The sequence below is a fragment of the Aspergillus welwitschiae genome (assembly GCF_003344945.1).
Source record: "Aspergillus welwitschiae strain CBS 139.54b unplaced genomic scaffold BDQ94scaffold_35, whole genome shotgun sequence".
Lineage (NCBI taxonomy): Eukaryota > Fungi > Ascomycota > Eurotiomycetes > Eurotiales > Aspergillaceae > Aspergillus > Aspergillus welwitschiae.
Window position 1 is genome coordinate 342,398 of NW_020798729.1, and position 24,198 is coordinate 366,595.

The window sequence follows — 24,198 nt, forward strand, 5'->3', positions numbered from 1 at the left end:
ATCATCCCAGAATCTCCACAGGAACATCCACCATCTTATCACGGATGTAATCAACAAACCCCTTTCCAAACCCATCGAGCCGACTCGAGCTGCTCACGCCACGTCCCAAAATTCCATAGATGACAAAGTGCACAGCCATGATATTCGGGAACTCGACGCGCTCGATGAAGAAGCTATCGTTCCAATCCCCGCCTATGAGCTCTCGCATTCGATCTCTGGTGAAATATGATCGAAGCCAGAGCCAGTGGTTTGGATTCGCAACGAAAAGACCACAGTTGAGATTCCCACCCTTATCGCCTGATCGACCAAGAGCGATGTCTCCCAAGCGAAGTTTCTTAGTGGGACTTGTGAATATTTGTGGATCTGCTGGGTCGTAGTTCTCCCGGGGTGTGAGATCTTGATACTGTGGGGGATGGCCGGTATCGTATGAGCTGATGCAGTTCGACGCGTCGACCAGGTTTATTTTTTCCTGGATCTCGGATTGTTTGACCAGGGCTGGGTAGTAGGCGAGGAATGGTAAGGGGATAGCTGTTCGGGTATCCAGTGATGTATGAAATCCTACGTATTCACACTTCCCGTCAGATGACTGCAGTTTATATAACTATGTTTATATTGAACTGAGTGAACTACATTGGGTGACGTACCTGAGAAATGCTTGAGAGAGATATCTTTCAGAGCCCTTGCCACAGCAAGAACAGCGCCCTCTGATCGGGATGCAACAAATACGCGCAGGTACGTAGTACTTTCAGCCTGAAAGGCTGGGTTGGCGGCGGGAGTTCCAATCCTGCGAATATTAGACCGTGAATGCGCACGTAAAGGCCAAGCCATACCTTTGAAACTCCAAGGTCTCTAAGCTTTGCTTTACTTCTTCAGGAAGGAAATGGCGCATTTGCCGCTGGAAAAGATCCCACTTCTTATCCGTAGCATACCCAGTTGCGTTCAGCAGAAGTTGGGCCTCGTATCCTCCTGGGTAAAAGACCGCAAGCTTGGTCGTCGGGGGTGGTGGCGATCCTCGAATACCCGATACATGCACCCTGTGTAGGTTTTGGCCATGATCAGCTATATGCCCTAATCCAAATATTCGGATCAGAGGCGCTTACCTATCTTTCCCCACGTCTGTGACTATAACATCGGCGATATAGGCACTCACGTCACTATTGAGATAGGTAGTCCCCTGTAGTTCATACAAGAACTGACTGCAAACAGTGTCTGCATTAACTATACCCTGTGTGTTTGGGTGCTTCGTAATAACACAGGTGCCGTCTGCGGCAATCTCGGCGATCGGAAAGCCTGGAGCAACAAGATCATCCAGAGGGTATCTATCAAACCCAGCAAAGTTGGCGCCAGTCACATAAGCCGAACATTCAATCAGATGACCAGCAATCAGCGATCCGGCAAGCTTGTCATAGTCTGTCTCCGACCAGTCATGCCAGTACCATGCCGCAGCGATAACAGGGCTAGCGTCTGCAACGCGGCCACAGATGACGATATCGACGCCTCGACGCAGGCCATCCACAATACCACGGGCACCCAAGTACGCATGCGCCGATACCATTGGAACTGGCTCCCCATCTTGTGTGTTCAGGAATGCGTACGTCAGATCTGAAGGCACCACATCCGAGTTCCCGGCATCAAGATGGGTCAGCTCTTCTTTGGTGACTGGCATGTTTGGTCCAACGCGATCATACATGTCATCGCCTGAGAGATACGCAACGCGAAGATCGAGCTTCTTTTCGGAGACCTATCGAATAACCAGCCATCTCAGTATTATCGTGAAAGTTTAACATGCAGAAGCAGTGCGGCATACCAGAGCCTGAGTCTTCAACGCAAGAGCTTTAGGGTCCAAAGCACCGCCATTGATAACCACTCGAATACGCTTCTGTGCAATTACTTCGATGGTCTGTTGTAGGCCTTCCCAGGCAGTAGCTTCGTATCCAGGATGCTTTCCTTCTCGCCATACCTGGGCATTGTTGGCAAGATTGACTTCTGCACACTCGAGCTTAGCAAAAACTTGGTTTCGATCGGAGTGAGAGCAGTGTATTTTACCCGCCAGATAATCGCCCGTTATAAAATCAACATCTCCCAGGGTTGCCTGTCGGTACATTTCATACGCTGGGTCGCCTGCCATACCACATCAGCTCTAAGAAACGCGTCCATACTGTCGGGTTTCCCACCATGATAGCCAGAGCAGTTGGCCACCCTAACAGGGCGTGTCTCCGTCGAAGTTGACATGATTACAAGTTGTCAAGCCCTGTAGTAGTTACTTGAGATGATCTCTGAAGATCGATGGACGCTTTCCCCGCATTTCTTGGTATACATGAACCACTCCTTATATACCAAGTTCCCGTACCTCGGCCATCGTTCGGATATTCAGGAAACTGGACAAAGAAATTCGTCGTCGAATAACGAGCAGCCTTTGAGCCAAGGATGTTAAGCATGGACCCTTTGATCCGAACGGACCAGTAGCATCCCTCTGCTTCGTGGTATCTGTATCCCCAAAAGGCTATGATTTACCTTTCATCCTTCCGGTCCCCGTGGCCCGTGGCAAGACCCCTCACTGGATATGAAATGAGTATCCAGACTGTATCCGATTTATGAAGCAGTATGGTGAACAAAGTCTCCACCGATCAATCAGAGCCCCATAACAACGTCATGGATCAGTTGATCATTTCCAGTTTGTAGGTCACTGTGCCGTGGGCCTCGGACAAGGAATCCCCGCGGGCCGTGGAGCCAGAATGTCCGGGACCATGCTTTGTCTCCTATATGAATATGACAGCTAACGCAAGGGGTTTCTGTTGCTGTGCTTTCTTCTCTGTTCTATTTTAGACTGAATCTCCCAAATATTCCTGTTCCCACTCGTTGATAACTCCGTCATAACTCTACTCAACTATGACACTGGCCCACGAAACCGTTCCCGGGACGGAGGTGTACGGACCCGGCACATTCATCGACAAGACTGTGCTTCCAGTACCGGTAGATGCCCGTCGGGTGTTTGAGCTTCTCGCCTCTCGAACTCCTGGCTTCACCCAGGACAAAGCACTATGGGATACCGTTCACTTCGAAGGAGGGCCTGAGCCTATGGTTCAAGGTCCGATCAAATCACCCGTCATATCAGCTGCTCTTCATGCCATGGGGGGAGTAGTGGCTAATGAGCTTCTTGAACTTCGCGATGGGAAGCCAGCAACCGAGAATAGCGTAACAGTCAACACTGACCATGCAGGCATCTGGCTCGGGTCTGTGTTCACCACGTACATAAATGGCTCGGATATATCTGCTCTGGCACGGTCTGGGAAGTTGGGTTCACTCTTCGAGCGGAATTATGAACAAGGCTTCGGTAAGGGGATAGCAAGCCGGGCAACTGCTATTTACCAAACCAAAGACCCCCGAGTGTGGTACCAGCTTCATGGCTCACTCGACGCAAACGCTGCTCTCAGGACAATGGGAATCAACCCTGATGTGACATTCAGCACACCCCAACAATATTATGACTACATCCAAGAGCATATTATCAAGTGGTCGCCCGATGAGCTTGAGATGCACAATGTGCGCCATGGCCTGTGTGGTAGCATCTGCTACTCCCCGGAAGGCTGGAGGAAGACGGAGTTCGGTAAACGCCTGTCCAGATACCCCTTGGTCAATGTGACCGCCGAGACATATGCAAAGCCTACACCTCCAGTCCCTCTCGTTAAGGATCTATCTGACAAGCGGCCACTTGCTGGGATCAAGGTCCTAGAGATGGTACGTATCATTGCTGGACCGCAGATCGGCGTTACCTTGGCATCCTACGGGGCGGATGTGATCCGTGTGAATTGTAGCAGACTAGTGGACCTTAACGTATGTTTTGCCTCACCCCCACGTCATGAAGAAGCCTACTAACGAAAACCTGGGTGATAGGTACTTCAGCTCACACTGAATGCGGGAAAGCGAACAATTGACCTCGACATAACTCAGTCGGAGGACATGGAACGACTGCAGGAGCTCCTTGCAGATGTTGATATTTTCATCCAAGGGTTCCGAATGGGCTCGCTAGAGCGGAAAGGATTGGGCCTTCATAATATGCTAGAGATGGCAGCTAAAAGGAACAAGGGAATCATCTACGTCGACGAGAACTGTTATGGTCCAGATGGCCCATTCCATGAGCGTCCTGGTTGGCAGCAAATTGGAGATGCAGCATCTGGAAGCGAATATGTAATGGGTCGATCACAAGGCTATGAGGAAGGAAAGAGTGTATTGCCACCACTCCCTGTATCTGATATGATAACGGGCATTGTCGGTGCGGTTGGCGCCATGATTGCGGTAAAGAGACGGGCAGTTGAAGGCGGCTCATATCACATCACTAGCTCTTTGGTTGCTGCTGATGCAATTGCACTGGAGAAGGAGGTAGGATTATACCCCCCTGAGGTGGTACGAGACACAATCGCACGCTTTGGGTTCAAGGAGATTACCCCTGATCAGTACGTTTCCGAAGTTCTGGTCCCAGTCATTGATGGCTGGAAACGAGGGTTGCCTCATGATTTAGATGAGGACTCGAGGTTCATGACGACATTCGAGGAGCCAGGACCATGGGGCCGCCAGACTCTCTTGAAGCCTGTTGCAAAATTAGGTGTTGAGGAGTCGACTCCAAAATGGACTTCCCCTCCGGTCCCGCACTGCCATCATGATAGAAATATCAATTGGCTTTGAGGATAATTTGGGATATGGAGAGTTATATATTCATATAGTATGGAATGATTTTCCGTCAAGTCGAGCAATCACATCTCAAGTATCAGGCATATTGGCCTCTGGTACATCCACTCCCGGAACGACCGAAAACAAAGGCGCAACTGAAGCAAGATCCTGCCAGTTCCAAAACGGCGGTAGAGACCACTGCCAGTTAGCCGACAGATCAACCTCGTTAGAAGATTCCGGAAAACCAATATCTGAGTAGGGGCCCTGCGGCACCATATTCGTAAAATGGGTGCTCCCCATATTTGCCGCAGAAGTGCTGCCCAAAGAAGTCGGTAACGCGTCGGAAAAGTTGGGAACTGTGTTTTGATTTATTCCATGACCAGATCGACTAGGCCTGTCATTTTCGTTATTCTGCATAGTTGCTGGGTGGTGGTGGCGGGCAGGTTGCGCCGTCATGAAGGCTCTCCTAGCAGAACGCTCCAAGTCAGAGCACATGCCCAATATAAAGTCGACATATGTATTAGGCTCTTCGGAAGAAGTAGATGTGAGGAACCTGACAACATTCTGGACCATTGAAAGGTCGTCCCCTGCATCTGAATGTGTAGGATGTGCGAGTATCCTTAGGGCAAGAGGGACACATGCTGCCGCTGGAAAGTAGATTATGTTCCTTCAACAATCAAGGTCAGCGTAAATCTCTTGAAGTAGGCGACAAGTACCTACCATTTGTAGGTAGAACCGAACGAATGTACATGTGATAGCAGGGCCAATGCAGAACGTGCTGCGTCGAGTGAGCGTGAAACAATTGGCGCAATATTCTCGTCCGTTCCCTGCCTTGACCGCTCGATAGCGTTTGCTTGAAACACACATACCTGATAAAGGTTTGAGTAACAGCAATTATATGCGAAATGTAATCGAAGAACATGTTGCAGGAAATAACTTGGTTTACAAGAAAATGTGCGCTGGGGTTGAAGCTTCGAATGTATAGACTTCTTCCAGCTCAACAGCGCGTCTTCACAAGACTTTATTCTCTCAATAACATCATCACTCGACTTCTGACGAACAGTTACCGTGTAAAGCTGTCTAATAACAAGCCGCTGAATCTGAGCTAGTTGGGCAAGGAGACGGAAGTAATTTATTCTGGTACCGTCAATCGTTAATACGCCCCTGCCATCAGGAGGATTCTCTGTCGGTAAATGTGTATCATAGTCTTCGATATCCTGGACCGGCGGGCGGCCCACCCGTATGGAAATGTCTGAGTCGAGTATGAAAGCGATCCAGTACACTCTTCGCCTTTGCTCCGCCTCGGGTGAAGCTCCAGAGGCGTTTTCCCTATGCAGTCCTATTGACTGGGCCAGACGCATTGCTGCAGCTGCAAACATAAAGAGAGCCTGTGGGTTAGGTGTACCCTGAAAGTAAAGCGCCAGTCCCAAAAGACCCTGAACGGCGGCGATGTCAGTATTTCGAAGGAAAACGTCGACGACAGCGTTCAAGGCATTTTTAACGTGACCCAATGATCTTTTCCAGTTGTCACTAGCACCAGGAGATGCATGCGCCCTTTCTCTATATGATATGGCGAGAGCAACGTTGAGAGAGATCCACCATGATGCACTATCATCCGGATTCCATGAGTATTGTCTGTCGACCGACCTCATAAACGACGCCTCCTCAAAAAGAGGAATTGCCTGGTTAAAGGTTGCAAAGTACTCTCTGGCTAGTTGCACCGTTGTGTCCTTACATGGCAGAGGTTCGAAAATGCGCCGTTCCAGGCCATCTTGAAGAACATGGGGGATCCAGTTTGAAAGTTGCCATGGATGAGCACTTCTTTGAGCTGCGTGTCGCCAGTTTCCGGTATGTGGCTGGGTCTCTAGCCCATTTACTTTGGCATTGGTCAGTGCAGAAAAGGCAGACGAAGCCCCTAAGATCGAAAAGAATATGGTCAATGATTTGGACATAAATCAGACGACGATATCGCAACCTACCAAAATAGCGCATTTTCCCGTCCTGTGAGTCGATGACAATAGATTGATCGTTCTCGGCGGAAGGATGAAGACCCTTGTCAGGTGGTACCTGAGGCATTCTAGGGATGTTGTCTCCGTCTGCCGGGTCTTCTGGCTCCCTGTAGTCAGTAGTGCTCTCGACTGATTGGCCCGGCGAACTTGATCGTGATCGTCGAGTATTCTCCACACCCCGCTGGATTCCAATTCCAGATCTAGTCATACTTTCCAATTGCTCCTGCATACGTTCTATTCGCTTCTCTAGCTCTTCAACATATGTCCTACGCCCATCAGTCATCAGTGATGCATGGTAGCTTCTTCTGGATAGGAGAGCCTAGCACCTACCGACTATCGCGTTTCCGGCTGTCCATGACATCTTGATATCCGCAAGAGAGATTGAATGCGTGGCAAGGTGAACAGATTGGTCGCCTTCCATCACATTTAACCTTCTTCCGCCGACATGTATTGCATGCCTTAAGTGTATCAGTCAGCGTGTTACTATATAATTTCAGATTAAACCCACCTTAGCTCGCCGGATGACATTGGCTGTAGATGATTGTGTTCCTTTCATCTCTCCTCCAACTTTGGTGAATATGATGGGTCCGAAACAGATTGCAAAACTTCAAATGCAATTATTTTGTGGTATTTAGTTGCAAATATAGTCTGTCGCAAACAGGAACCACCAAAGTTCACTGATCATAGTAACTAGTTGGTTCAAGATCGCGCCGTTGCTGCCGGTCTGCTAGACTAACCGAGGCTGACTAACCTAACCGGACAACGAAGCGTCGCGACAACGAGCCGTCGGTGACCCTCACCGCCTTATATCTCCAAGATATACAATATTTAATCTTGCTTAATTCAGTCAAAAATAAAGCTATTTAAATATTTAAAGAGAGTTCCACTAAGATAGAATACTATAACTTACCTGTAAAGCCTTTAATCGCGGTTAATTTGCCATGATAAGGGTGTATACTGCCGTATTTGATACTATGATAAGTAGATACTAGAAAATACATAATACTAGCTATTATACTATAGTAATTATAATAAAAAAAGATTATAATTGGTTTAAATATCTAGATAAAATCAATATTTAGTTTATTTATATACATATTTATCTATATAGTGTCAAATCACTCTAATTTGAATCGATTGTTACATTTTTAGTAGGCAGAGCGGCGGCTCGTTGTCGCGCCGGTTCGTTGTCCGATTACGTGTGCCTGTGAGCTTAGTTAAGTTACTATAAAGGTGCGGGATAAAGATGTTCCTGCCGACACACCCAAAGTAGTATAATGTGATTAGACGATATATAGATTATACATTGAACCCTCGCCTTAGGCGACATACAGGTATCTACTAGCTTTGATCCCTATGTACATCTGTCCATCTTGAAATATCACTTTTCTGCCGAAGTTGGAGCTTCATCGTCATGGCCTCTTCCCGCGAACAAAAAATATATTTAAAACATTCAATCCTCTCTTGCCAACTATGTAACCAATCAAGTCCGGGGCTTGGCTCATGCACTATTGCAGCTGAGTCGAGTCTTGACATCAGCTCAGCTCGCTCAGTACACCGGCCAGTTGCTGAACCACTTGTTCATGAAGGACCGCTTCTCGGCAGAAGCCACTAAGACTGGCTCCCACGCATCGCCTACTTCCATGACCACCGGCTCAGCGGCATCGTTGGCCGGCCAGTCGGGCAACTCTGGGCCATTGGGGTTCCCAGAGCGGAGAAAGTTTACCCAATAGTTGGACAGCCGGTCGGCGATCGCATAGTCCTCAGGCTTCCAAGGCTTGTCAGTTGCATAAAGGTTGTTGAAAGCATAGTTGATTTCACTCATGTGGTACGCGCCCTCGTCCTGGCCTGGAGGCGCATGAGTCCAGTAGTAGGCGTAGGTCCTGACGGTGCTGTTGCCCGAGGTATTGCGCGCGACTCCGGCCTGATACTCGTTGGCCCACTCCCACAGGGAGATGCGGGTCTGGTCCTGATAAAAGGTATTGCTGGCGGCATCGGCGCTGCTGTTACTGCTACCTGCCGGATACAGTCGAAAGAACTCGTCTGCCAGGCCGACGCTGCCGAACTCGTAATGGTTCTGGCGCGTATAGCTCTCAACCGTCATCCCGGGGTTCGGGGTCGCACCGTTCTCATCTCGGTTTCCGCCGGTCAGCACCGCGGCGATGGTATGGTTGCCCTGTTGCAGCATCTCCTGGTAGGTAGCCGGCAGAACGTAGCCGTCGAGGACGGGACGGAACAGCGGGGGCTCCATATAGACCGAATTATTGGCAAAGACGGTATTCGCGTAGGTAATGTCAGCCGCGTCGCCGCCGGCCAGGAAGACCTCGACTGGAGCGGCACGAGCCGCGGCAATCCCCGAGAGGTTGAGGCTGGTGAGATACGCAGTCCCCTGCGCCTCCGCAACGGCGAGATGGCGGTACCCTTCGGCCACACTCCCCATCAGGGGATTCGAAGGGTAAATGGCTCCGCTCTCGGCAATTACCTGCTCAAAAAGCCCGTCCGCAAGGGGACTGTTGAGGTGATCGAGCACGGCAGCGGCGCCCGCTGACTGGCCGCCGATAGTAATGCGGGTTGGATCGCCCCCGAAGGAGGCGATGTTCTCGTTCGTCCAGTGCAGCGCCGCCTGCTGGTCGACTAAGCCATAGTTGCCTGAGGTACCGCTCGATGAGTTCTGACTGAGTTCCGGGTGGGCTAAAAAGCCCAGCGCGCCCAGTCGATAATTGACGGTCACGACCACGACCCCCTTGGCGGCTAGGCCGGCCCCGTCATACAGGGCCTGGCTGCTCGATCCCGAGCTAAAGCGGCCCCCGTAGAACCAGACATAGACTGGAAGCTTACTGCTGGAGGAGGTGGGTACCACACCAATCCCGGTTTCCGTGTTGTTCTGCACATCATTGAGGGTGGCCGTGTCGGGAGTCCAGATGTTGAGGTACAGGCAGTCCTCGCTATAATAGCTCGACCCGAGCTGGGGACAATCCGGGGCAAACTCAGTAGCATCACGGACGCCCGTCCATCCGCTGACATGTTGCGGATGACGCCAACGATAAGCCCCAGTCGGGGCAGCGGCAAAGGGAATCGCCTTGAAGTTGTAGACCGAAGAGATGTATTGCGATCGATTTCCCTGCACCGTACTCTCGTAAGTGTCGATGTAGACGGTGGGTGACTGGACTGAAGCGACTGGCGAGCTCAACGTGCTCTTCGACTGGGTCCGCGTGCCAATAACGCGGCCATAGGCGGCACTGGCCAGCACAGGGCCCCAAATCAGGAGCTTCATTGCTGTGGATCACGATGAGGGAATCCAATTGCCCATTCAAATCGCCGTGATGTAAGCTCCTTTTATATTCCCCATTGCTCTTCACCACCCCCGCCCCCAACTCCATTCGCTCGAAGACCTCCTTTACCCTTTCCCCTCTCTTCCACAATGCTTAATCTTTGCCGGTCCATGATCTTCTTCCTTTCATCCGAGGAATCCTGGTGCCCCTACGGACATCGGATAACGGAGATGGGGTGAAGTCCGACGGTCTTCCCGTACACGTTCTTAAGGCCCTTTTTCCTGGCTGGACGTTGCATATACACCTATGCATAACATGCACTTCTCGGGGCAGATACCAATCGAACGAGAAATATTTTCTACCACCGAACGCCTGACAGTAGATCAGAGAAGGCCTGACGGTGGATTGAAACGAGTGAGGTTGATCTGGACATGCTGACCCTTAGTGCGGGACGACCCCGCGTGCTTGTTCTATCCCCACAATAAAAGGAAATTGCAGGCGAAAAGCATTGGCCACTTCGGCCGTGTCGGACATCGGAGGATACTTTACTTTTGCCTTGCTATCTGTACTGCGGCCTGCAATCTGATGGCTGGACCTGCAGGCGACAGGAAAGGCTTGCCCCCGTATTTGATGACGCGGTCAAGGCGGCTGAAAGCTTAGCTCCGTCCGTGTTTTCCAGATAGCGAAGCAGGGCATGCCCTGGATTCTTGTCCCTCTAGCCCAGAAGAGCAATATAACATCAGAAACCCCGCGTTGGAGGACTCTTTAGCACGGACAATGTTACTTTACTGCATGTCAAGGAATCGACGCACCCAACCGTCAACAATGTTGCGAGATTTGGACTGAGAGTGACATTAGTCCCTCTTCCCCCCCAAACCCTACTAATATTCTATCCGAGTATGAATGCAGTCATGAAAATGAGGAGGGTGGTGCTCAAAGAGGAGCTGATTTGAATTATGACATGTTGTGGTGAAACGAGGGGATGAATGTAGTAGACGATGGGCTTATATGATCTATTGAAATCTTGTATCCAATCTGCCGGCAATAAATACAAAGAAATTGATTTGTCTGATGGCAGATAACCGTCTCCGTAGCTTGTTTGCGCGGAGCTGTGTTTACCGCCTTCCATCAAGGACCAGCTCCCCGCAGCATCTTCGGTGCGTGATAAGGCACGCCGCTATCTAACATCCCAAAGTTGCTGGCACATTTCGCACTTGCATTCTTCTTCTGTGTGCCATTCCAAGAGCTTTCCCCTGGATTTCACCACATCGACTGCACCTAATAACGCTAGGATTCTTCCATTATATCTCTCAAGTCACCGTCCACCTCATAAACACCATCCGTTCCCCACTGTGGCATAATATATCTCTCCTCCGTCAAAGGGATAACTTACTCCATCACTCTCAATTCACTCATACAACAACTATCCACTCGTATTGATACCAAACCAAGACCATAATATGTCCTCCACAACACCAGCCACCGAACCAGACCAACTACCACCCCATCTCGATCCCCAAACCTACCCCCGCACAACCACCAACCCCACCCTCAACACCCACATCACCCTAACCTACCACCCCCTCGATCCCACGAGCGCACTATCCAAGATCTCCTCTCCCAACGCCGGCGCAAACGTCCTCTTCCTCGGCACGACACGTAACTCCTTCGAAGACCGCCCCGTCGCACAACTAAGCTACACCGCGTACCCGCCTCTCGCGCTGAAGACGTTATCCAAGATCGCGGAGGACGCTGTGGCGAAACATGAGCTGCTAGGTGTTGTGATTGGGCATCGACTCGGAGATGTGCCGATTGGAGAAAGCAGTATCGTGATTGCAGTTAGTGCGGGGCACCGCGGTGCGGCGTGGAGGGCTGGCGAGGAGGTGCTGGAGCTGTGTAAGGAGAAAGCGGAGATATGGAAGAAAGAGGTATTTGTAGATGGGCAGGGGGAGTGGAGGGCGAATAGGGATCGGGATGCGGAGGGGAAGTTAGTACAGGGATGAAATGGGATATTAAGTCGGTAGGTGAGCGGACAAGACAATGATTAGAGATGGATGGTGAATGCTAATTGACAGTCTTATTTTACAATCACAGAGTAGGGTATTGTCTATGATACACATCCAGGCAGGCAGAGACGTCACCACTTAGTCCTTCTTAAGGGGCTTGCCCTCCCGCTTCCAGTCATTGATATGTTCCATGATCGTCCTCGTAGCCGACTCAGGCGTGTCCTGACGACCGATGCACTCGACGAAGTCATTATCGGGATCTGTCAAACAAACAGTAGTCAGCTCACGTGCCGCGCATCACTCAACCTATCCCCCCAGCTGCATAAGGAGAAAACATACCCATCAAGTAGAAATAGATGCTGTGATCGACCAGATAATCCTCCCCGGGCTTAATATCCCTCGGGGTACTGAAGTACACCCGGTACTGCTTGCAAACATGCTTAACCTCATCATACGTTCCAGTCAAACCAATAATACCAGGGTGGAACTCCTTCAGATAGGTGCGCAGCACCTCAGGCGTATCTCTGGCAGGGTCGCAAGTAATAAACACGGGCAGGAAGATATTCTCGCCCTTCGTAGCCTCCTTCACCTTATCAATAATCTCGGCCATTTTGTCCAACTCATCAGGGCAGATATCAGGGCAGTGGGTGAATCCAAAGTAAACCTAACAAGAATACCAAACACAATTAGCTCCAATATCCCCTCCATCAAGCAACCAAACCTATAAGAATGAGATACTCACAAAACTATACTTCCCCTTCAAATCCTCCGCCGTAAACTCCTTCCCATCCAAATCCTTCAACGTAAACGGCCCTCCAACCTTCGGCTTCCCAACACCCTTACTCATCTCCGCGATGCGCTTGCGCTCCAATCTCTCCTTCTCAACCCGGAAGTAAATGATCATACCACCACCCGTCAAAACGAAAAGCAGCGCCGCCTTCCACGAGAACGGGCCCGTCGAGTGCCGCGCCTTCAATTGGCCCATTGTGCGCGCGCGAAGGCAAAGCGGAGAAGTTGAGAAGGAGCGGCGAACTCCTACATTGCTGGTGCTGCTGTTGTTGGCTGCTCTGAGGTTGGCGGAGAAGAGGCCGGTCGGGGTTCTGAGCGCGGCGGTGTGTTCAATTGGGGATACGGCGGAGCGGGATGCCCTTGTGAGGATCCTGCTCATGGATCTCATTGTCGATGCCATTGTTGTTATTTGCCCGCGTTTGGAGAAGGGGGCTGGTGCACGGAGTTTTCTTGCGTTGCGGTAGGTGGTTTTCGGAGTCCGCGGCGGAGGTTTGGATGTCGAGACAGCTCGGTCCGGAGGCCTGTTTTCTGGATGGGGTTTAGCGTTTACGCCTTAGGCATAAAGGTAAGTTCGTGTCACGTGTGTTCTGGTATGAGTCGAATAGGCTATAGGACTATTTTGATTCATCTATAGAAATTGGATGAAAAACCCCATGTAGGGTTCTGTATCCATGGCTTGAGAAGACATTAAGAGTGGTAAAATTACAAAAATTACACCCGACCTCCTGTCCAATGACGCCGGTCCAATGCACTGCGCGAGGGGAGCAGTCGTACATGCTTGCTTGCTATGCAATTTATTGCTCGCCGGGATGTATGGTCGCCGAAGGAACGAGGACACGCAGGTTGATATAATGGGACAATGAAGTATAGAAATAGCAAAACCGAGGAAGCGAAAACGACAGGTGGTATTTTGACACGGTGCGAGGCGTAGAGACAATGCGAGACTTGGTATAAAGAAAAGAAATAAAAAAAAGGAAATGCATCTTTTGCTCCCGAAGGTTGTAGAAAGATGGTATGTACGGAGCAAGTCGGGAGTATTTCACTGTACACTTCGACTGGCTAAACTGGCCCGACTGGGGGTCGTCCGTGGTTCCTCTTCTTCGATTACATCGCTGAGACGCGTAGGATGACGATGGCGCGGGGTTACGGATTCCCAACCTGTCCCTACACCCCATCCCGAGCCGCTATAATCGACAGACTGAGTGTAGCCTCCGTATAGAGGCCCGGATGTTGTGGGCATGGAGCTGGGTGGGTATCCACCTTCCTCTACTGACCCATGCTCATACTCATCGCTGCCTTCGGACATGGCGGGCTGGTAAGCAGTTGACTGACCCTGCGGGTTGCGGCGGTAGCTGCTGCCGACATCTTCTTCTCCTTGCTCGCTACTGGCAACGCTGGGGCCGTAGGAGCGGTCGTCATTCTCAGATGTTGGCCGAGGTGGATATGCGGCGCTCTGCTCATAGAAATGTCCAGGGTATTGTCTCTGAGCTTCCGGAGATGTTGATGACGGAGGTTCCTGAATGGGCCTGTGGCCTTCCACGAAAGGATCGGTACCAGTAGGAGATGCAGGAGTGTCGGCGTAGTATTGACCTTCTGTCACCGCTGTGGTTCTCGCGGCGCTCTCACCACTTGCATATGGGCTTTCTCGGGTTGGCGGGCGATTGGTATTATGCCGGCTAGCGGGCCCTGGGATCATAGGTACAACCTGGACGCCTCCGACTAATGTAGGTTCTCCATTCCGCAGGGATGTAGTACGGTCGCGTTCTTCCTGTTCGCGCCGACCCAATTCCTCCCAAGCGCGGCGGGCCTCGTCCTTGGAAATTTGCAACTCACGGCGCATTTCTTTCAGCAGCTCTTCGGCGCGTAACTTGTCGCTCTCTGACTTTTGCAATGAAGTGAGAGCTTCCGATCGAGCCTGTCTCTCGGTCCTAACCTGCCTCTCTAGCTCTGCTAACAACTCCTTCGAGCGTTCTTGTTCAGCACGAGTGTCGAAGAACCAGCGCTGGAACTTGCGCTCGGATGAGGCCCGCAGACGTTGCAACTCGACCACAGCATGGAAGAGATTGGCTCCAGCGGCGGAAAGGTCCGTCACTTGGCGTGCCATTTGTTGATTAAGAGGATCGCGCTCAAGCGCTTCATTATTTTGCTCCAGCTTGCGAATCCAGTAACCAGTCAAGCCCTCCCAATGAGACGAGAGAGTTTCCCATCGTTCAAAGGCGTGAGGAAACGGAATGCGACGAGATTGTTGCTGGGCTTGAGAACTTGGCTGATCAGACGCCGCCTGGGTCTGTTGCTTGGACCACCCGGCAGAGCTCTGCGGGGCAGCCTGAGGCTGTTGAGATGCACCGGGCTGCCCAGCCGAGGTAGTTTGTCTGAGAGGTCCATGTGCACCACCAGTTCCAGGGATAGACGCAGAGGCTTGGGGCTCTGGTCGTTTCGTAGTTGTGGAAGACCGCTCTGGGATTTGCGTCCTTCGCTGCGAAGTTCTCTCACCGGCAACGCCAGCAGCATAAGCTTGACCGGGCCTATTCTGCTCCTGTTGCTGTCTGCGCTCGATGTCATCCTGCTCCCGATCCCTCGCCTCCTGCTCTGCTTTCTTGCGAGCCTCTCGATCCCGACGTTGCCTCATGATGTCCGTGGGCGTCCGCACCCCACTTGCGGGGTGTGGGTTAACAGGGACCGGGCCTTGAGTGGCGCGAGTCGATCCATTCTGAGTACGGCCATTGGCACTAAAGCCTGACGGACCGGAGGCACCCGCGACGTCAGACATGGGCGCATTCACTTCTTCCCAATCTAGCGTAAACGGAATTGGTTTGCGAAGTGCTTCTTCCAAGGTCCAAAGAATGGCAGACGCGGTACGCGGGGAGACACTGGTTGTCCTATGGGGCCAGTACGATTCGCCCGGTCGCCGGGAGGATTCCTCTTCGGAGTCGGCCTCTTCGTCGTCTTCTTCGGTTTGCGCCTCAGACAGTGCTGGACGCAGAGCAGCGAGTCCGCTTTGGTGTTCCGAAACGGGTCGCACAACCACTGGAATAGTCTGCTCTACCTGAGATGGACGCCCGGAAACATATACCGACGGTGGTCGTTGGGAAAGTCTCGCCGTTCTCCGCAATGAACGAGGGCTTCCTAATGCGCTCGAGGGTCGAAGTAACGGATCTTGGGTGGAGTCAGGAAGGACACGGGAAGCAGCCTGCTGCTGGCGTTGCGGTGGAGGGGTCGTAAGTGTTGTAGGGTCGTTAACGTCGTAGGTCTCGTCAAAGGCGGCGCGATTGCGATGAGACACCGCTGAAGATGGAGGTTGCTGAAACGGAATATGCGACGACAACGTGGGTGCGAATTGGGATTCAGCCCCTACAGAATGGGACCAGGAACGAGAGCCCTGCAACCAAAGGTGGGTTTTGACAGCGTGTCAGGAGAAATATGCAGAGCTCCAGCAGTATCCAGCACACAAAATGAACCCGCCGCTGGTGGATGTCCGAGTTAGCACAGAGAATGCTGCACAGTGGGTATTTTCATTCGATACACGACAGAACGGCAAAGGGCGCGTGGAAGCAGTTCAGAGCGAGCCACGCAAATTGAGAGTGAGAGGGGATTGAGAGGCAGTGGCTGGTCGAATAAGGAGAGCCGTCGCAGAATTACGATGGCTGGGAATCGGGAAGACATTGTAGCGACGGGATCTTACCTGTACCAGGAAGCGCCCTGCAGACCGCAACGAGCACCGCTAGAGGCTCGTAGCAGTCATGGAGCAGAGCAAGAAAGCCCAATGGCTCCCGCGGAGGATTCAAGGCCGGGTAGCAGCGGTCTGAGTTGTATGGACAACAGCTAACTGTGAGGCGGGCGACGGAGGTGGAAGAGGAAGGGAAGTTGAAACGGGAAAAGATCGGGAAAATCGACGAGGAGCGCGTTGTCAGTCACGCCGGGCACCCAAAAAAAATCCACCCTCCCGATCGATGAGGAGACAGAAACTCTTTGGATCTGCACTACCACCCCCAACTGCACCGGATTCAGCTTCTGATGTTCGTCGCAGGCACTTAAGAAGGATGGTTGACCCGCCGATGGCCGTGATTCACAAACACTGCAGGCCAAGATAATACCTACAACACGCCTTACCTTCCCACCTTCGACTGGCAAAGGTCGCACAGATAGATTACGATGATTCAGATGGCCCGTTGGTTGGACAACAAACTAATTGTCTACCCAAGGTGAATCAATCAGTTGTCACAGTTTAGGCAATACATGTCTCTCTTTGTCCGCCGAAGCCCTGTTGCTCATCGGCTTATAGCAATGAAAACATTCATCAACCAATTTACCTGGCCGTACGCTCTTCCCTCCACTAGCCATGGACGCCATACTACACTACTACTAAGACTATGATATCAAACCCGCTCTATACTTATGTATTGCATCATGGCCCCGTCGAAAAAGGCATATATATAGAAACCAACGCTAGTCCAAGCTTTGTCGTTGTAATGGCCCAATCCCCAGCGGGTGTGCTGGCAAATCCTGATTGGGGTTCAACTTAGTTCCACGCCATGATTAGGTAGCTGCCAACTAGCACCACCATGTACCTGGCCAGTGGCCCAGGTACTGAATCAGGTCTCTGGCAGAGTTTCGATAGTTCAGGCTGTCATTTCTTGCTTGAGAAAGCCTCTTGATCTCGAAGCCTAAAACAGAATAGGATGATTGGCACCATACGAAGAGAGGCCCCTTGATGATCGATGCTAGATTTTTCAGAGCCTGGACACGGCCAGGGCCGGCAATCGTATAAACTCCACTCTGGGTCCAACTAAAAGCACAGACCCGGTGATGATGACGATGGAGCGTTGGCTTATTCCTCCACGGTCGCACAACAAGCGGTACAACCACACGGAAAATATATCGAATGGGTTTCTCGGAAGGGGAGTAAATGTGATGGATCAGTTGTGTCTCGTTTCCTACGAGACAAGAGCAATTGCTGAACCACGACCCTTTCGTTGAGAGGGGCTACCAGTCCTATAAAACAGGATTTCAGCGTTGATCGTGGGGTCCAGGTGCAATTTCAGCCTCTTGGTGGAAATTGAACCTAGATGTTGCAACACCTGTGGAAACTCGGAGTAATAGCCAAAGGGTAAATTTTTACAAAAGGACGAGCCATAGGCAAGGGCTCACTGAGTCGGGTATTAATTGAGTTCAAGGGAGGCAATCCGTCCGACCCGGTTTCAGACCTGTCGAGATTCCTTGCAGTAAGTCTCACCACTCTAACAGAACAGCCACTTCTCACCAGAATAGTTACATAACTTTTTACCGAGTGCATCAATTGATGCTTGAGTGATCTTCAACCCCGTTTATGCATCCATTTGAAAAAGTTTCAGCAATAATCCACAAGTCCAAAAGGGAGACACCCCTAAGGACAGGGGAAACAGTGACTGTGTGTGCCTGCGTACAAGTAGTCAGCTCAGCTTGACCCCATGCAAGTAGCTGTGCAAAAATGCGTCAGGATCGTGCGCCTCCATCCCGAACTACCCGTGAAGAAACATCAATAAGCATTGCAAGAGTACATCGGGAGACATCAATATTAATGACTAGCAAGAAAGGTTGGAGCTTCTCAGCTACTCTCCATTTGGCTAGACTGGAGTCAGCCCAATCTCCTGGCTTCGCACACCTACAATGAGCCTACACATAAGACATCTTTCACCTACACTGAATTGGTGTGCAAAAATGATGCGAATGCATAGCCAGCGGAGCGGTTGTGGGAGAGATGCATGAGTAAATGCAAAACCGCATCGTCATGCACAGGTCCGGGAATGCGGGCCATGCAACTTCGTGCTTCCCCGACGGTCTAGATGCTTACTAAATTTGTACAAGGAGGTCTCGTAAAGCCGCACTATCAGTCACTCGAGCCGCCCCTGGCCCAAAGCCAGAGTGGCCTCACTTAAAGTAAACGCAAATGAACATGATGCGATCAGTGATCAGTTCATCCGAAACGTGGATAAAGTGTAGGTTGGTAGAAGATGTTCTGCCAATCAGGGGAAAGATACACCGTGATTGAATTTGCAATGGGCATACTATGAAGTGTTTTTACTCGTCTGGAGAAGGTAACGGTTTGCATGGACAATTGCTGCCGATAGACGCATTTTGTGCCAAACAGAGTCCTCAGACGAAAGGAACCAAGTGAAGGAATTTCACGTTCAGGAAACAGGCTGGTTCAAGGATAGGAGCTAGGGGAGCCTATTGCGGCAAAGAAGCCAATATTCTGCAGACTGCACAGCAAGGACTTGAGTACCAAGTCCAGCAGAGCGGCAAGCCAGCCGTTTCGGAGAATAAATGCGGAGGGGGCAAGACCTTCTTATACCCAGAGCACCACCTGATAGACGACGACTAGACTGAAAAGATGGTTTATACCGGAAGGATCTCCGTCCTTCCAATGCCTGGCTGCAGTATCCGCAGCAACCTGGAATTCTGGAATGCGGGTCGTGGCATAGTCTCTGTATAGCCAATTGTCACGAAGCAGCTGCGTCGGACGGGATCTGCTCAGAACATTGAAGCCTTCGCACTAATGAGCTACGTCAAAAACTTCGACTAAGAAGATAGCAGCTTTGACAGTCCGGTTTAATCTTCGCTCGAGGTATATGAGCGGAAGAATCACCCGCAATAAAGAGATGGGGGTCACGGACAAGGCCAGACCCATAGATCGGCTGCCGATCGGCCACCAGAGCCGTGGTTGAGGCCGGCATGTCCTGCCTCTGCCATCCGCACCCACCTCTTCTCAATGTATCTCGGATCAAGTTCCTGGGAACAGACCCCAGCCTGTGTCTGTGTCCGCTGCTCAGGAATTGCCGGTATAATTCAGAACATTGTCTACGCAAATTGCTCGAAATCACACTGGGAGCAAAAGGCAGGCCTCACTCAACAAAGACCTTTGGTATCGCTAGCCGCGCTTCCTAGCGGGACAATCATGCAGGACCGGTCGACTGTCTGCATGCAGGCCCTATTTTTGCGCTGCCAAACCTGAACATTGGGAGTAGATAGCTGACGGCAATGGATGCAGGCCCCTGGATCTCAGCTGACAAGGCTGCAATGCTTGAAAGTCTCAACGCAGTGGGCAGCGATTGTTGACGTTATTCCATTCTCAGGCCAAGTCTGAAACTCCAGGGAAACTGCACAAGGTTATAATGCCGAGTCAGAAAACCAGGACCCCGCGTCAACAAAGTTGCGGATCGGGATTCCGCGGCCTCCCTTGCTCCAGCGTCTATGGTCTGCCGCCTTGCTGCACATCCCATCCCTACCGAAGGAGACCATGTAAGGTCTGATAGGTCCTCAAAGTCAGTGCGCTCGGACGTTCGAGCTTTGTTTACGCCTTTCTGCATTGGCATGCGCCGGGGCTCCTCCCCGACCTAGCCACCATCCAGCAATGGAGCTGCCCTAGGCCAGGATAGGCATCACTGTTATTTTTAGGGAAGATATGTATAAACATATCCCCTCCGCCCTTGCCCTTTCTTCCTTTCTGGCCATCCTCATTCCTTCGTTTTTACCTAGTCTCTCCTTTAGTCCTGTATGAACTGCATCCGTCCCTTTCATTTCTGATGAAACTTCTGCGTGTCTGAATGCACCACATCAAATCCATACCGGCGTCAGAATCATAGCCCATGGCTGACGGATATCCTCGGCCTCCCGGCGAATCCAACGCCTTTCACAGCTGCCGGAACCGATCACAGACAGCAAGCATTGTGCCAACAGCTACGCCACCTAGGAAGCGGGCATCCTCATTCTATACAGTTAGAGGGCCAGAGATTGTTGACGAGTCAGTCCCTGATCCGTTCTACCTGGAGCACAATTTAGGAGGCGCCTCTCCCTGGGGCATTCGTCGACCAGGTAGTCGCGATGTGAGAGGCAGTGAAGAAGGTAACCCGTATTCAATGATATCTTCGGTGTATTCCAAAGACATTCCTTTTGCTGTCACTGCACGCGGTGAATCTGCGAGATTGCGATCCAATAACAACCGATCTACTTTGTCTGTGGTCGAACTAGAACATCAACTTGGGCTTCAGCAAGTCACGTCAACCCGTCCGTGGGGAACAGCCTCTGGGCATTACGACCACAGCTCGTTCAGCTCGGTGCAGACCGAAGCTACCCCAGACTTGACACCAAGCAGCTCCTTCTCTTCCAACTACTCTGCTCCTATCTACCCAGAGAACTCCCTCTCCGCGGTAGAGCCTCTGCCAGTGCACGCCCCTCCTATCCCACCCAGCCCTAGAAACAACGTATATCCTTGTTCATCCACTCCCTTGAATCAGTCCCAGGTAACCTTGTGTACACAGCCCTCCACGCCTGTACGACAAGGAAGACCACACACAGCGACGCCTAACGCGTCGTCGGATACCCTGGTCATGCACCAAGGAGACAATCACGATCCTCCCTCCCATCGTGGGAAGCCATTGCCATCTCTGCCGAATGGAGCGCGGAATGGTATTGCCCATAGCGGCAGGAAGGGCCCCCCTCCCCCAATTCGGCCTCCTATTGCTCCGTCGATGATCTCTCCTCCGTCTTGGATCAACCCGGTGACTATGGAGCCACACGCCACTCATTTTGAGAAAGCAATGTTTATACCTGCCAATGATTGTCCCAGTCCTGTACCTAGTCCCAGTCCAGGGTCGCCCTTGCTTGAGCGCTATCCCACAGCGGGCTCGGCGCGCGATCGCCCATCCACTTCTGCGTCACGACCAGCTTACTGCGAGCAGTCAGTGTGGGAATCCGATTCGGACACCGAGTCGGTCGATCCCAAGTCACTATCCAAGAAGCCAATGGATACATTGAAAAAGGTCCGCAGTCGAGTTCATCTCCGGGTAGCCAAATCGGCGCCAAAGCTCCAACCTCCGCAGACACCCAACAGTCAGCACAGCAATCACTTGGAGAAATTCTCCTCGATGCCTGATCAGCCCCCAGAGGATCTCTGCCCGTCTCCTGTGCGGAAGACCGTCAAGGCGCGGTCACGAGAAGCTCTGCGGCCTGCGGCTCAGACGTTGCGACTGGTTGCCCCATCCACGACTTCCTTAGTACCACCGCAGTCCAGACGAAGCAGCGGTCAAGCGCGCACCATCGACATTGACCGAACAACCGCGGCTGCAATGCAAGCGAAGTCGCGGCGCCGACCCCGGTCCGACTCGAAGAAGTCACTTTCCCCAGAGCGGGAGAAAGTGTGTACCCTCTGTCGCGAAGAGCGATCCGACAAGGCGATTCTGTCCCTGGCACGACCTCCACTCTATAAACGGGTGTGGGAGTCATTGCGTGTGCTCGGCTGTCATGGCGACATTACACCTCCCCGGTCCCGCAGACCCATGTAGCTATTTCCGATCTTTTTCCTTTTCTCTGATTCCTGTTCGAAAACCAAAAGTCCGATACGGCGTTGAATGATGTACGGCTATTTGCTACGATCTACCGAAAACCACCCTTACGGCCCTGTCCGACGATGCTGAATGGATCCCCATGATTGATCTAATGTTTATGACGCTGAACGCAACGACCCGCCAAAATCCCTACCGGCGGATGATGACAATCCACATACATATGATGGATGCGCGGCAACCATCCATGCCCGCGTCCAATCAATGATTTGACGAGATGAAACCCCGCCGAGATGGAAATCTCTCCGGCAGTCTCTTCGAAACGATGCAATGCGAACGCGCTGCGATATGATTCATGTAACGATGAGGCAACGATTGATTACGATAGTTGGTCTCATACCACTCTTTTTTTCCACTTGCTGATTTATGCTGATGTCTGTATTTGTGTCCATCCTGACACCCATTTCCTTGTCTGTCTGTCTGTCTATCTACTGTCACTCGCTCCTAACTACCGACACTCACTACCTACCATTGTCTGCAATTGCCCGCACGGGCGCCTGTCACTCCCTCCAAACTACGTCAATTCCTGAGTTCATCTCATACCATAACATACCATATACAATAACAAAGATACCACATTCAAAACACCATTGAATATCCCATTCCTCACCGTAGCCATCCATCCATACCTTGTACGAACACCATGTCCTCTTTCCCGATTCGAATAAACCAAAACAAACGAACCATAAAGGCCCAGATTCCTACCTACTGAAAAGAATTTCCACCGGCATGTGTGGGGTTTTTCCAGCGAGGGGTTCCGAATTGGAAACGCTATTCGACGGGAACTAGTCTCGTCACTACTTGGTTTATCCTCCATTCATTCATCCCTTGGAGCGATGCGGCCGAGAGCGCGGCGTACTAGGGATATCCATCCCTTGAGAGATGAGGAGCGTCTGGCTACGGACTTTACAACTGTGTGGGCGTCTGAATGACTCGCGCCGTCAAACCGGTTTTGGGCGGTTTTGTACTTTTGTAGTTGTGGCTAAATGGTCAATTTGGTCTTGTACATAAGGTTTGTCTATCGTATTTAAGAAGTTTCTTTGTATAGAGTGATAGGCTTAGTGGCGGCATGGAACACCACTCACAATTCCAACCCTTTTCCGACACCTTGATGATGGACGGTATCCATGCTTGTCGTTTGCTCAGCACACCTACACTTCACGTACTCATGCACATCCAGTACTTATGATCGAACCACCGCCATCACCACCAACCCAGCCATCCATAGCTGCACAACGCCATGCAAATTCCCCTCCGTACCTTGCAGCCACGTCCCATCTCGACCATCCGGCCATTCTGTCCTGCCGTCCCGACAGCAGCAGGGGGAGGAGCCAGCCAGCCAGCCAAGTAGCCATCCCGAGACCAGACCCCGACGTATGCAGAACTGCAGAGCTGCATACAAGCAAGCAGGAAAGTTTCTGCTCAGTCGTTTGTAGAAAGGCCAGGCTAGGCTGACGTTGGCCCGATCCTCTAGTTAAATCCCGACAGGCGCAAGGGCCCGCCAGAAAGCTAAAGAGGTGGAAGAAAAGAAAAAAGTACCATTCCATCCCATCCACAACCACCCCCTCAGCTCTCTTCCACCTCTACCCCCGTCCCCTCAGCAGTAACGGTATCCTTCATCTCCAACGCATCCATATTCTCCTCCCACCTCGGAACCCTCACTTTCTCCTCCCACTTCCCTACAGCCCCCTCACCCTGCCTCCCAAGCCTAACCTCGGCCTTTTCTCCCCCTGAGATTTCCTTCTCACTGATCCCCTCGAATACCTTCCGCACATCCAATTCCTTCACGGCTTGTTGGTACAATGCTAGTATCTCTGCTCGCTTAGCCTGGCGTTCCTCGTCGGTCATTGTAGAAGTAGAAGTGGCGGTGCCATTGGTGCTGGTGGTGCCCTTCCGACCCGCCGGCAGCTTCTTCACCACGGCTTTCTGGCTCTCGTCGTAGCCCCGCAACACGCCCTCGAGAATACCGAGGATAGTACCAGCGCGCATGCCGAGTTGTGCGCCGACGGGAAAACCGGCGTCAAAGCCGGCTTGGACATGGGAGGTTTTGGAGGCGCTGATGCCGTCGCGGTAG

The 24,198-nt window shown here is 51.6% G+C and overlaps 10 protein-coding genes across 10 annotated transcripts; 4 read left to right on the forward strand and 6 right to left on the reverse strand.

The window, feature by feature from the left end:
* Position 1: 1 nt before the first annotated feature.
* On the reverse strand, positions 2–2,232 carry BDQ94DRAFT_161946 (acyclic terpene utilization AtuA family protein; the record flags this gene model as incomplete). The annotated part of the gene is made up of 6 exons (XM_026769468.1): positions 2–558; positions 645–784; positions 831–1,034; positions 1,101–1,741; positions 1,808–2,092; positions 2,131–2,232. 6 exons carry the CDS (start codon positions 2,230–2,232, stop codon positions 2–4), a joined length of 1,929 nt encoding a protein of 642 aa, XP_026622731.1.
* Positions 2,233–2,889: 657 nt separating this feature from the next.
* Positions 2,890–4,886, forward strand: BDQ94DRAFT_182246 (CoA-transferase family III; the record flags this gene model as incomplete). Its single annotated transcript, XM_026774094.1, has 2 exons — positions 2,890–3,834; positions 3,895–4,886. 2 exons carry the CDS (start codon positions 2,890–2,892, stop codon positions 4,681–4,683), a joined length of 1,734 nt encoding a protein of 577 aa, XP_026622732.1. The 3' UTR covers positions 4,684–4,886.
* On the reverse strand, positions 4,404–7,233 carry BDQ94DRAFT_182248 (transcription factor domain-containing protein; the record flags this gene model as incomplete). The annotated part of the gene is made up of 5 exons (XM_026774095.1): positions 4,404–5,335; positions 5,389–6,583; positions 6,648–6,943; positions 7,008–7,135; positions 7,186–7,233. The coding sequence occupies 5 exons, from the start codon at positions 7,231–7,233 to the stop codon at positions 4,759–4,761; spliced, it is 2,244 nt and encodes a 747-aa protein (XP_026622733.1). The 3' UTR covers positions 4,404–4,758.
* A 756-nt stretch (positions 7,234–7,989) lies between these two features.
* Positions 7,990–10,471, reverse strand: BDQ94DRAFT_182252 (carboxylesterase/lipase family protein). Its single transcript, XM_026774096.1, has one exon. It carries the CDS (start codon positions 9,949–9,951, stop codon positions 8,227–8,229), a length of 1,725 nt encoding a protein of 574 aa, XP_026622734.1. The 5' UTR covers positions 9,952–10,471; the 3' UTR covers positions 7,990–8,226.
* Positions 10,472–11,142: 671 nt separating this feature from the next.
* Positions 11,143–12,045, forward strand: BDQ94DRAFT_150250 (molybdopterin synthase catalytic subunit). Its single transcript, XM_026767545.1, has 2 exons — positions 11,143–11,969; positions 12,025–12,045. Exon 1 carries the CDS (start codon positions 11,410–11,412, stop codon positions 11,950–11,952), a length of 543 nt encoding a protein of 180 aa, XP_026622735.1. The 5' UTR covers positions 11,143–11,409; the 3' UTR covers positions 11,953–11,969; positions 12,025–12,045.
* Positions 11,953–13,225, reverse strand: BDQ94DRAFT_150251 (SCO family protein). The gene is made up of 3 exons (XM_026767546.1): positions 12,698–13,225; positions 12,295–12,619; positions 11,953–12,215 (listed from the first exon to the last, which is right to left on the reverse strand). The coding sequence occupies exons 1-3, from the start codon at positions 13,142–13,144 to the stop codon at positions 12,094–12,096; spliced, it is 894 nt and encodes a 297-aa protein (XP_026622736.1). The 5' UTR covers positions 13,145–13,225; the 3' UTR covers positions 11,953–12,093.
* Positions 13,226–13,651: 426 nt separating this feature from the next.
* On the reverse strand, positions 13,652–16,407 carry BDQ94DRAFT_182254 (uncharacterized protein; the record flags this gene model as incomplete). Its single annotated transcript, XM_026774097.1, has 2 exons — positions 13,652–16,123; positions 16,384–16,407. 2 exons carry the CDS (start codon positions 16,405–16,407, stop codon positions 13,784–13,786), a joined length of 2,364 nt encoding a protein of 787 aa, XP_026622737.1. The 3' UTR covers positions 13,652–13,783.
* A 3,848-nt stretch (positions 16,408–20,255) lies between these two features.
* On the forward strand, positions 20,256–22,064 carry BDQ94DRAFT_182256 (uncharacterized protein; the record flags this gene model as incomplete). The annotated part of the gene is made up of 1 exon (XM_026774098.1): positions 20,256–22,064. The coding sequence occupies exon 1, from the start codon at positions 20,370–20,372 to the stop codon at positions 22,062–22,064; it is 1,695 nt and encodes a 564-aa protein (XP_026622738.1). The 5' UTR covers positions 20,256–20,369.
* Positions 22,065–23,104: 1,040 nt separating this feature from the next.
* Positions 23,105–23,625, forward strand: BDQ94DRAFT_82755 (uncharacterized protein). Its single transcript, XM_026776635.1, has one exon. It carries the CDS (start codon positions 23,252–23,254, stop codon positions 23,558–23,560), a length of 309 nt encoding a protein of 102 aa, XP_026622740.1. The 5' UTR covers positions 23,105–23,251; the 3' UTR covers positions 23,561–23,625.
* On the reverse strand, positions 23,105–24,198 carry BDQ94DRAFT_150254 (uncharacterized protein; the record flags this gene model as incomplete). The annotated part of the gene is made up of 1 exon (XM_026767547.1): positions 23,105–24,198. A coding segment is annotated over one exon (462 nt), but the record flags the coding sequence as incomplete, so codon positions are not given.

What these genes read in the sequence shown, in the direction of transcription:
- BDQ94DRAFT_182252 (XM_026774096.1), bottom strand. Translation starts at nt 9,951, where the DNA reads ATGAAGCTCCTGATTTGGGGCCCTGTGCTGGCCAGTGCCGCCTATGGC.
- BDQ94DRAFT_150250 (XM_026767545.1), top strand. Translation starts at nt 11,410, where the DNA reads ATGTCCTCCACAACACCAGCCACCGAACCAGACCAACTACCACCCCAT.
- BDQ94DRAFT_150251 (XM_026767546.1), bottom strand. Translation starts at nt 13,144, where the DNA reads ATGGCATCGACAATGAGATCCATGAGCAGGATCCTCACAAGGGCATCC. An exon ending in TGAAGGGGAAGTATAGTTTT is followed by an intron (nt 12,620 to 12,697) that starts GTGAGTATCTCA and finishes TATTCTTGTTAG; the next exon opens with GTTTACTTTGGATTCACCCA. An exon ending in CATCTATTTCTACTTGATGG is followed by an intron (nt 12,216 to 12,294) that starts GTATGTTTTCTC and finishes TTTGTTTGACAG; the next exon opens with ATCCCGATAATGACTTCGTC.
- BDQ94DRAFT_82755 (XM_026776635.1), top strand. Translation starts at nt 23,252, where the DNA reads ATGCTTGTCGTTTGCTCAGCACACCTACACTTCACGTACTCATGCACA.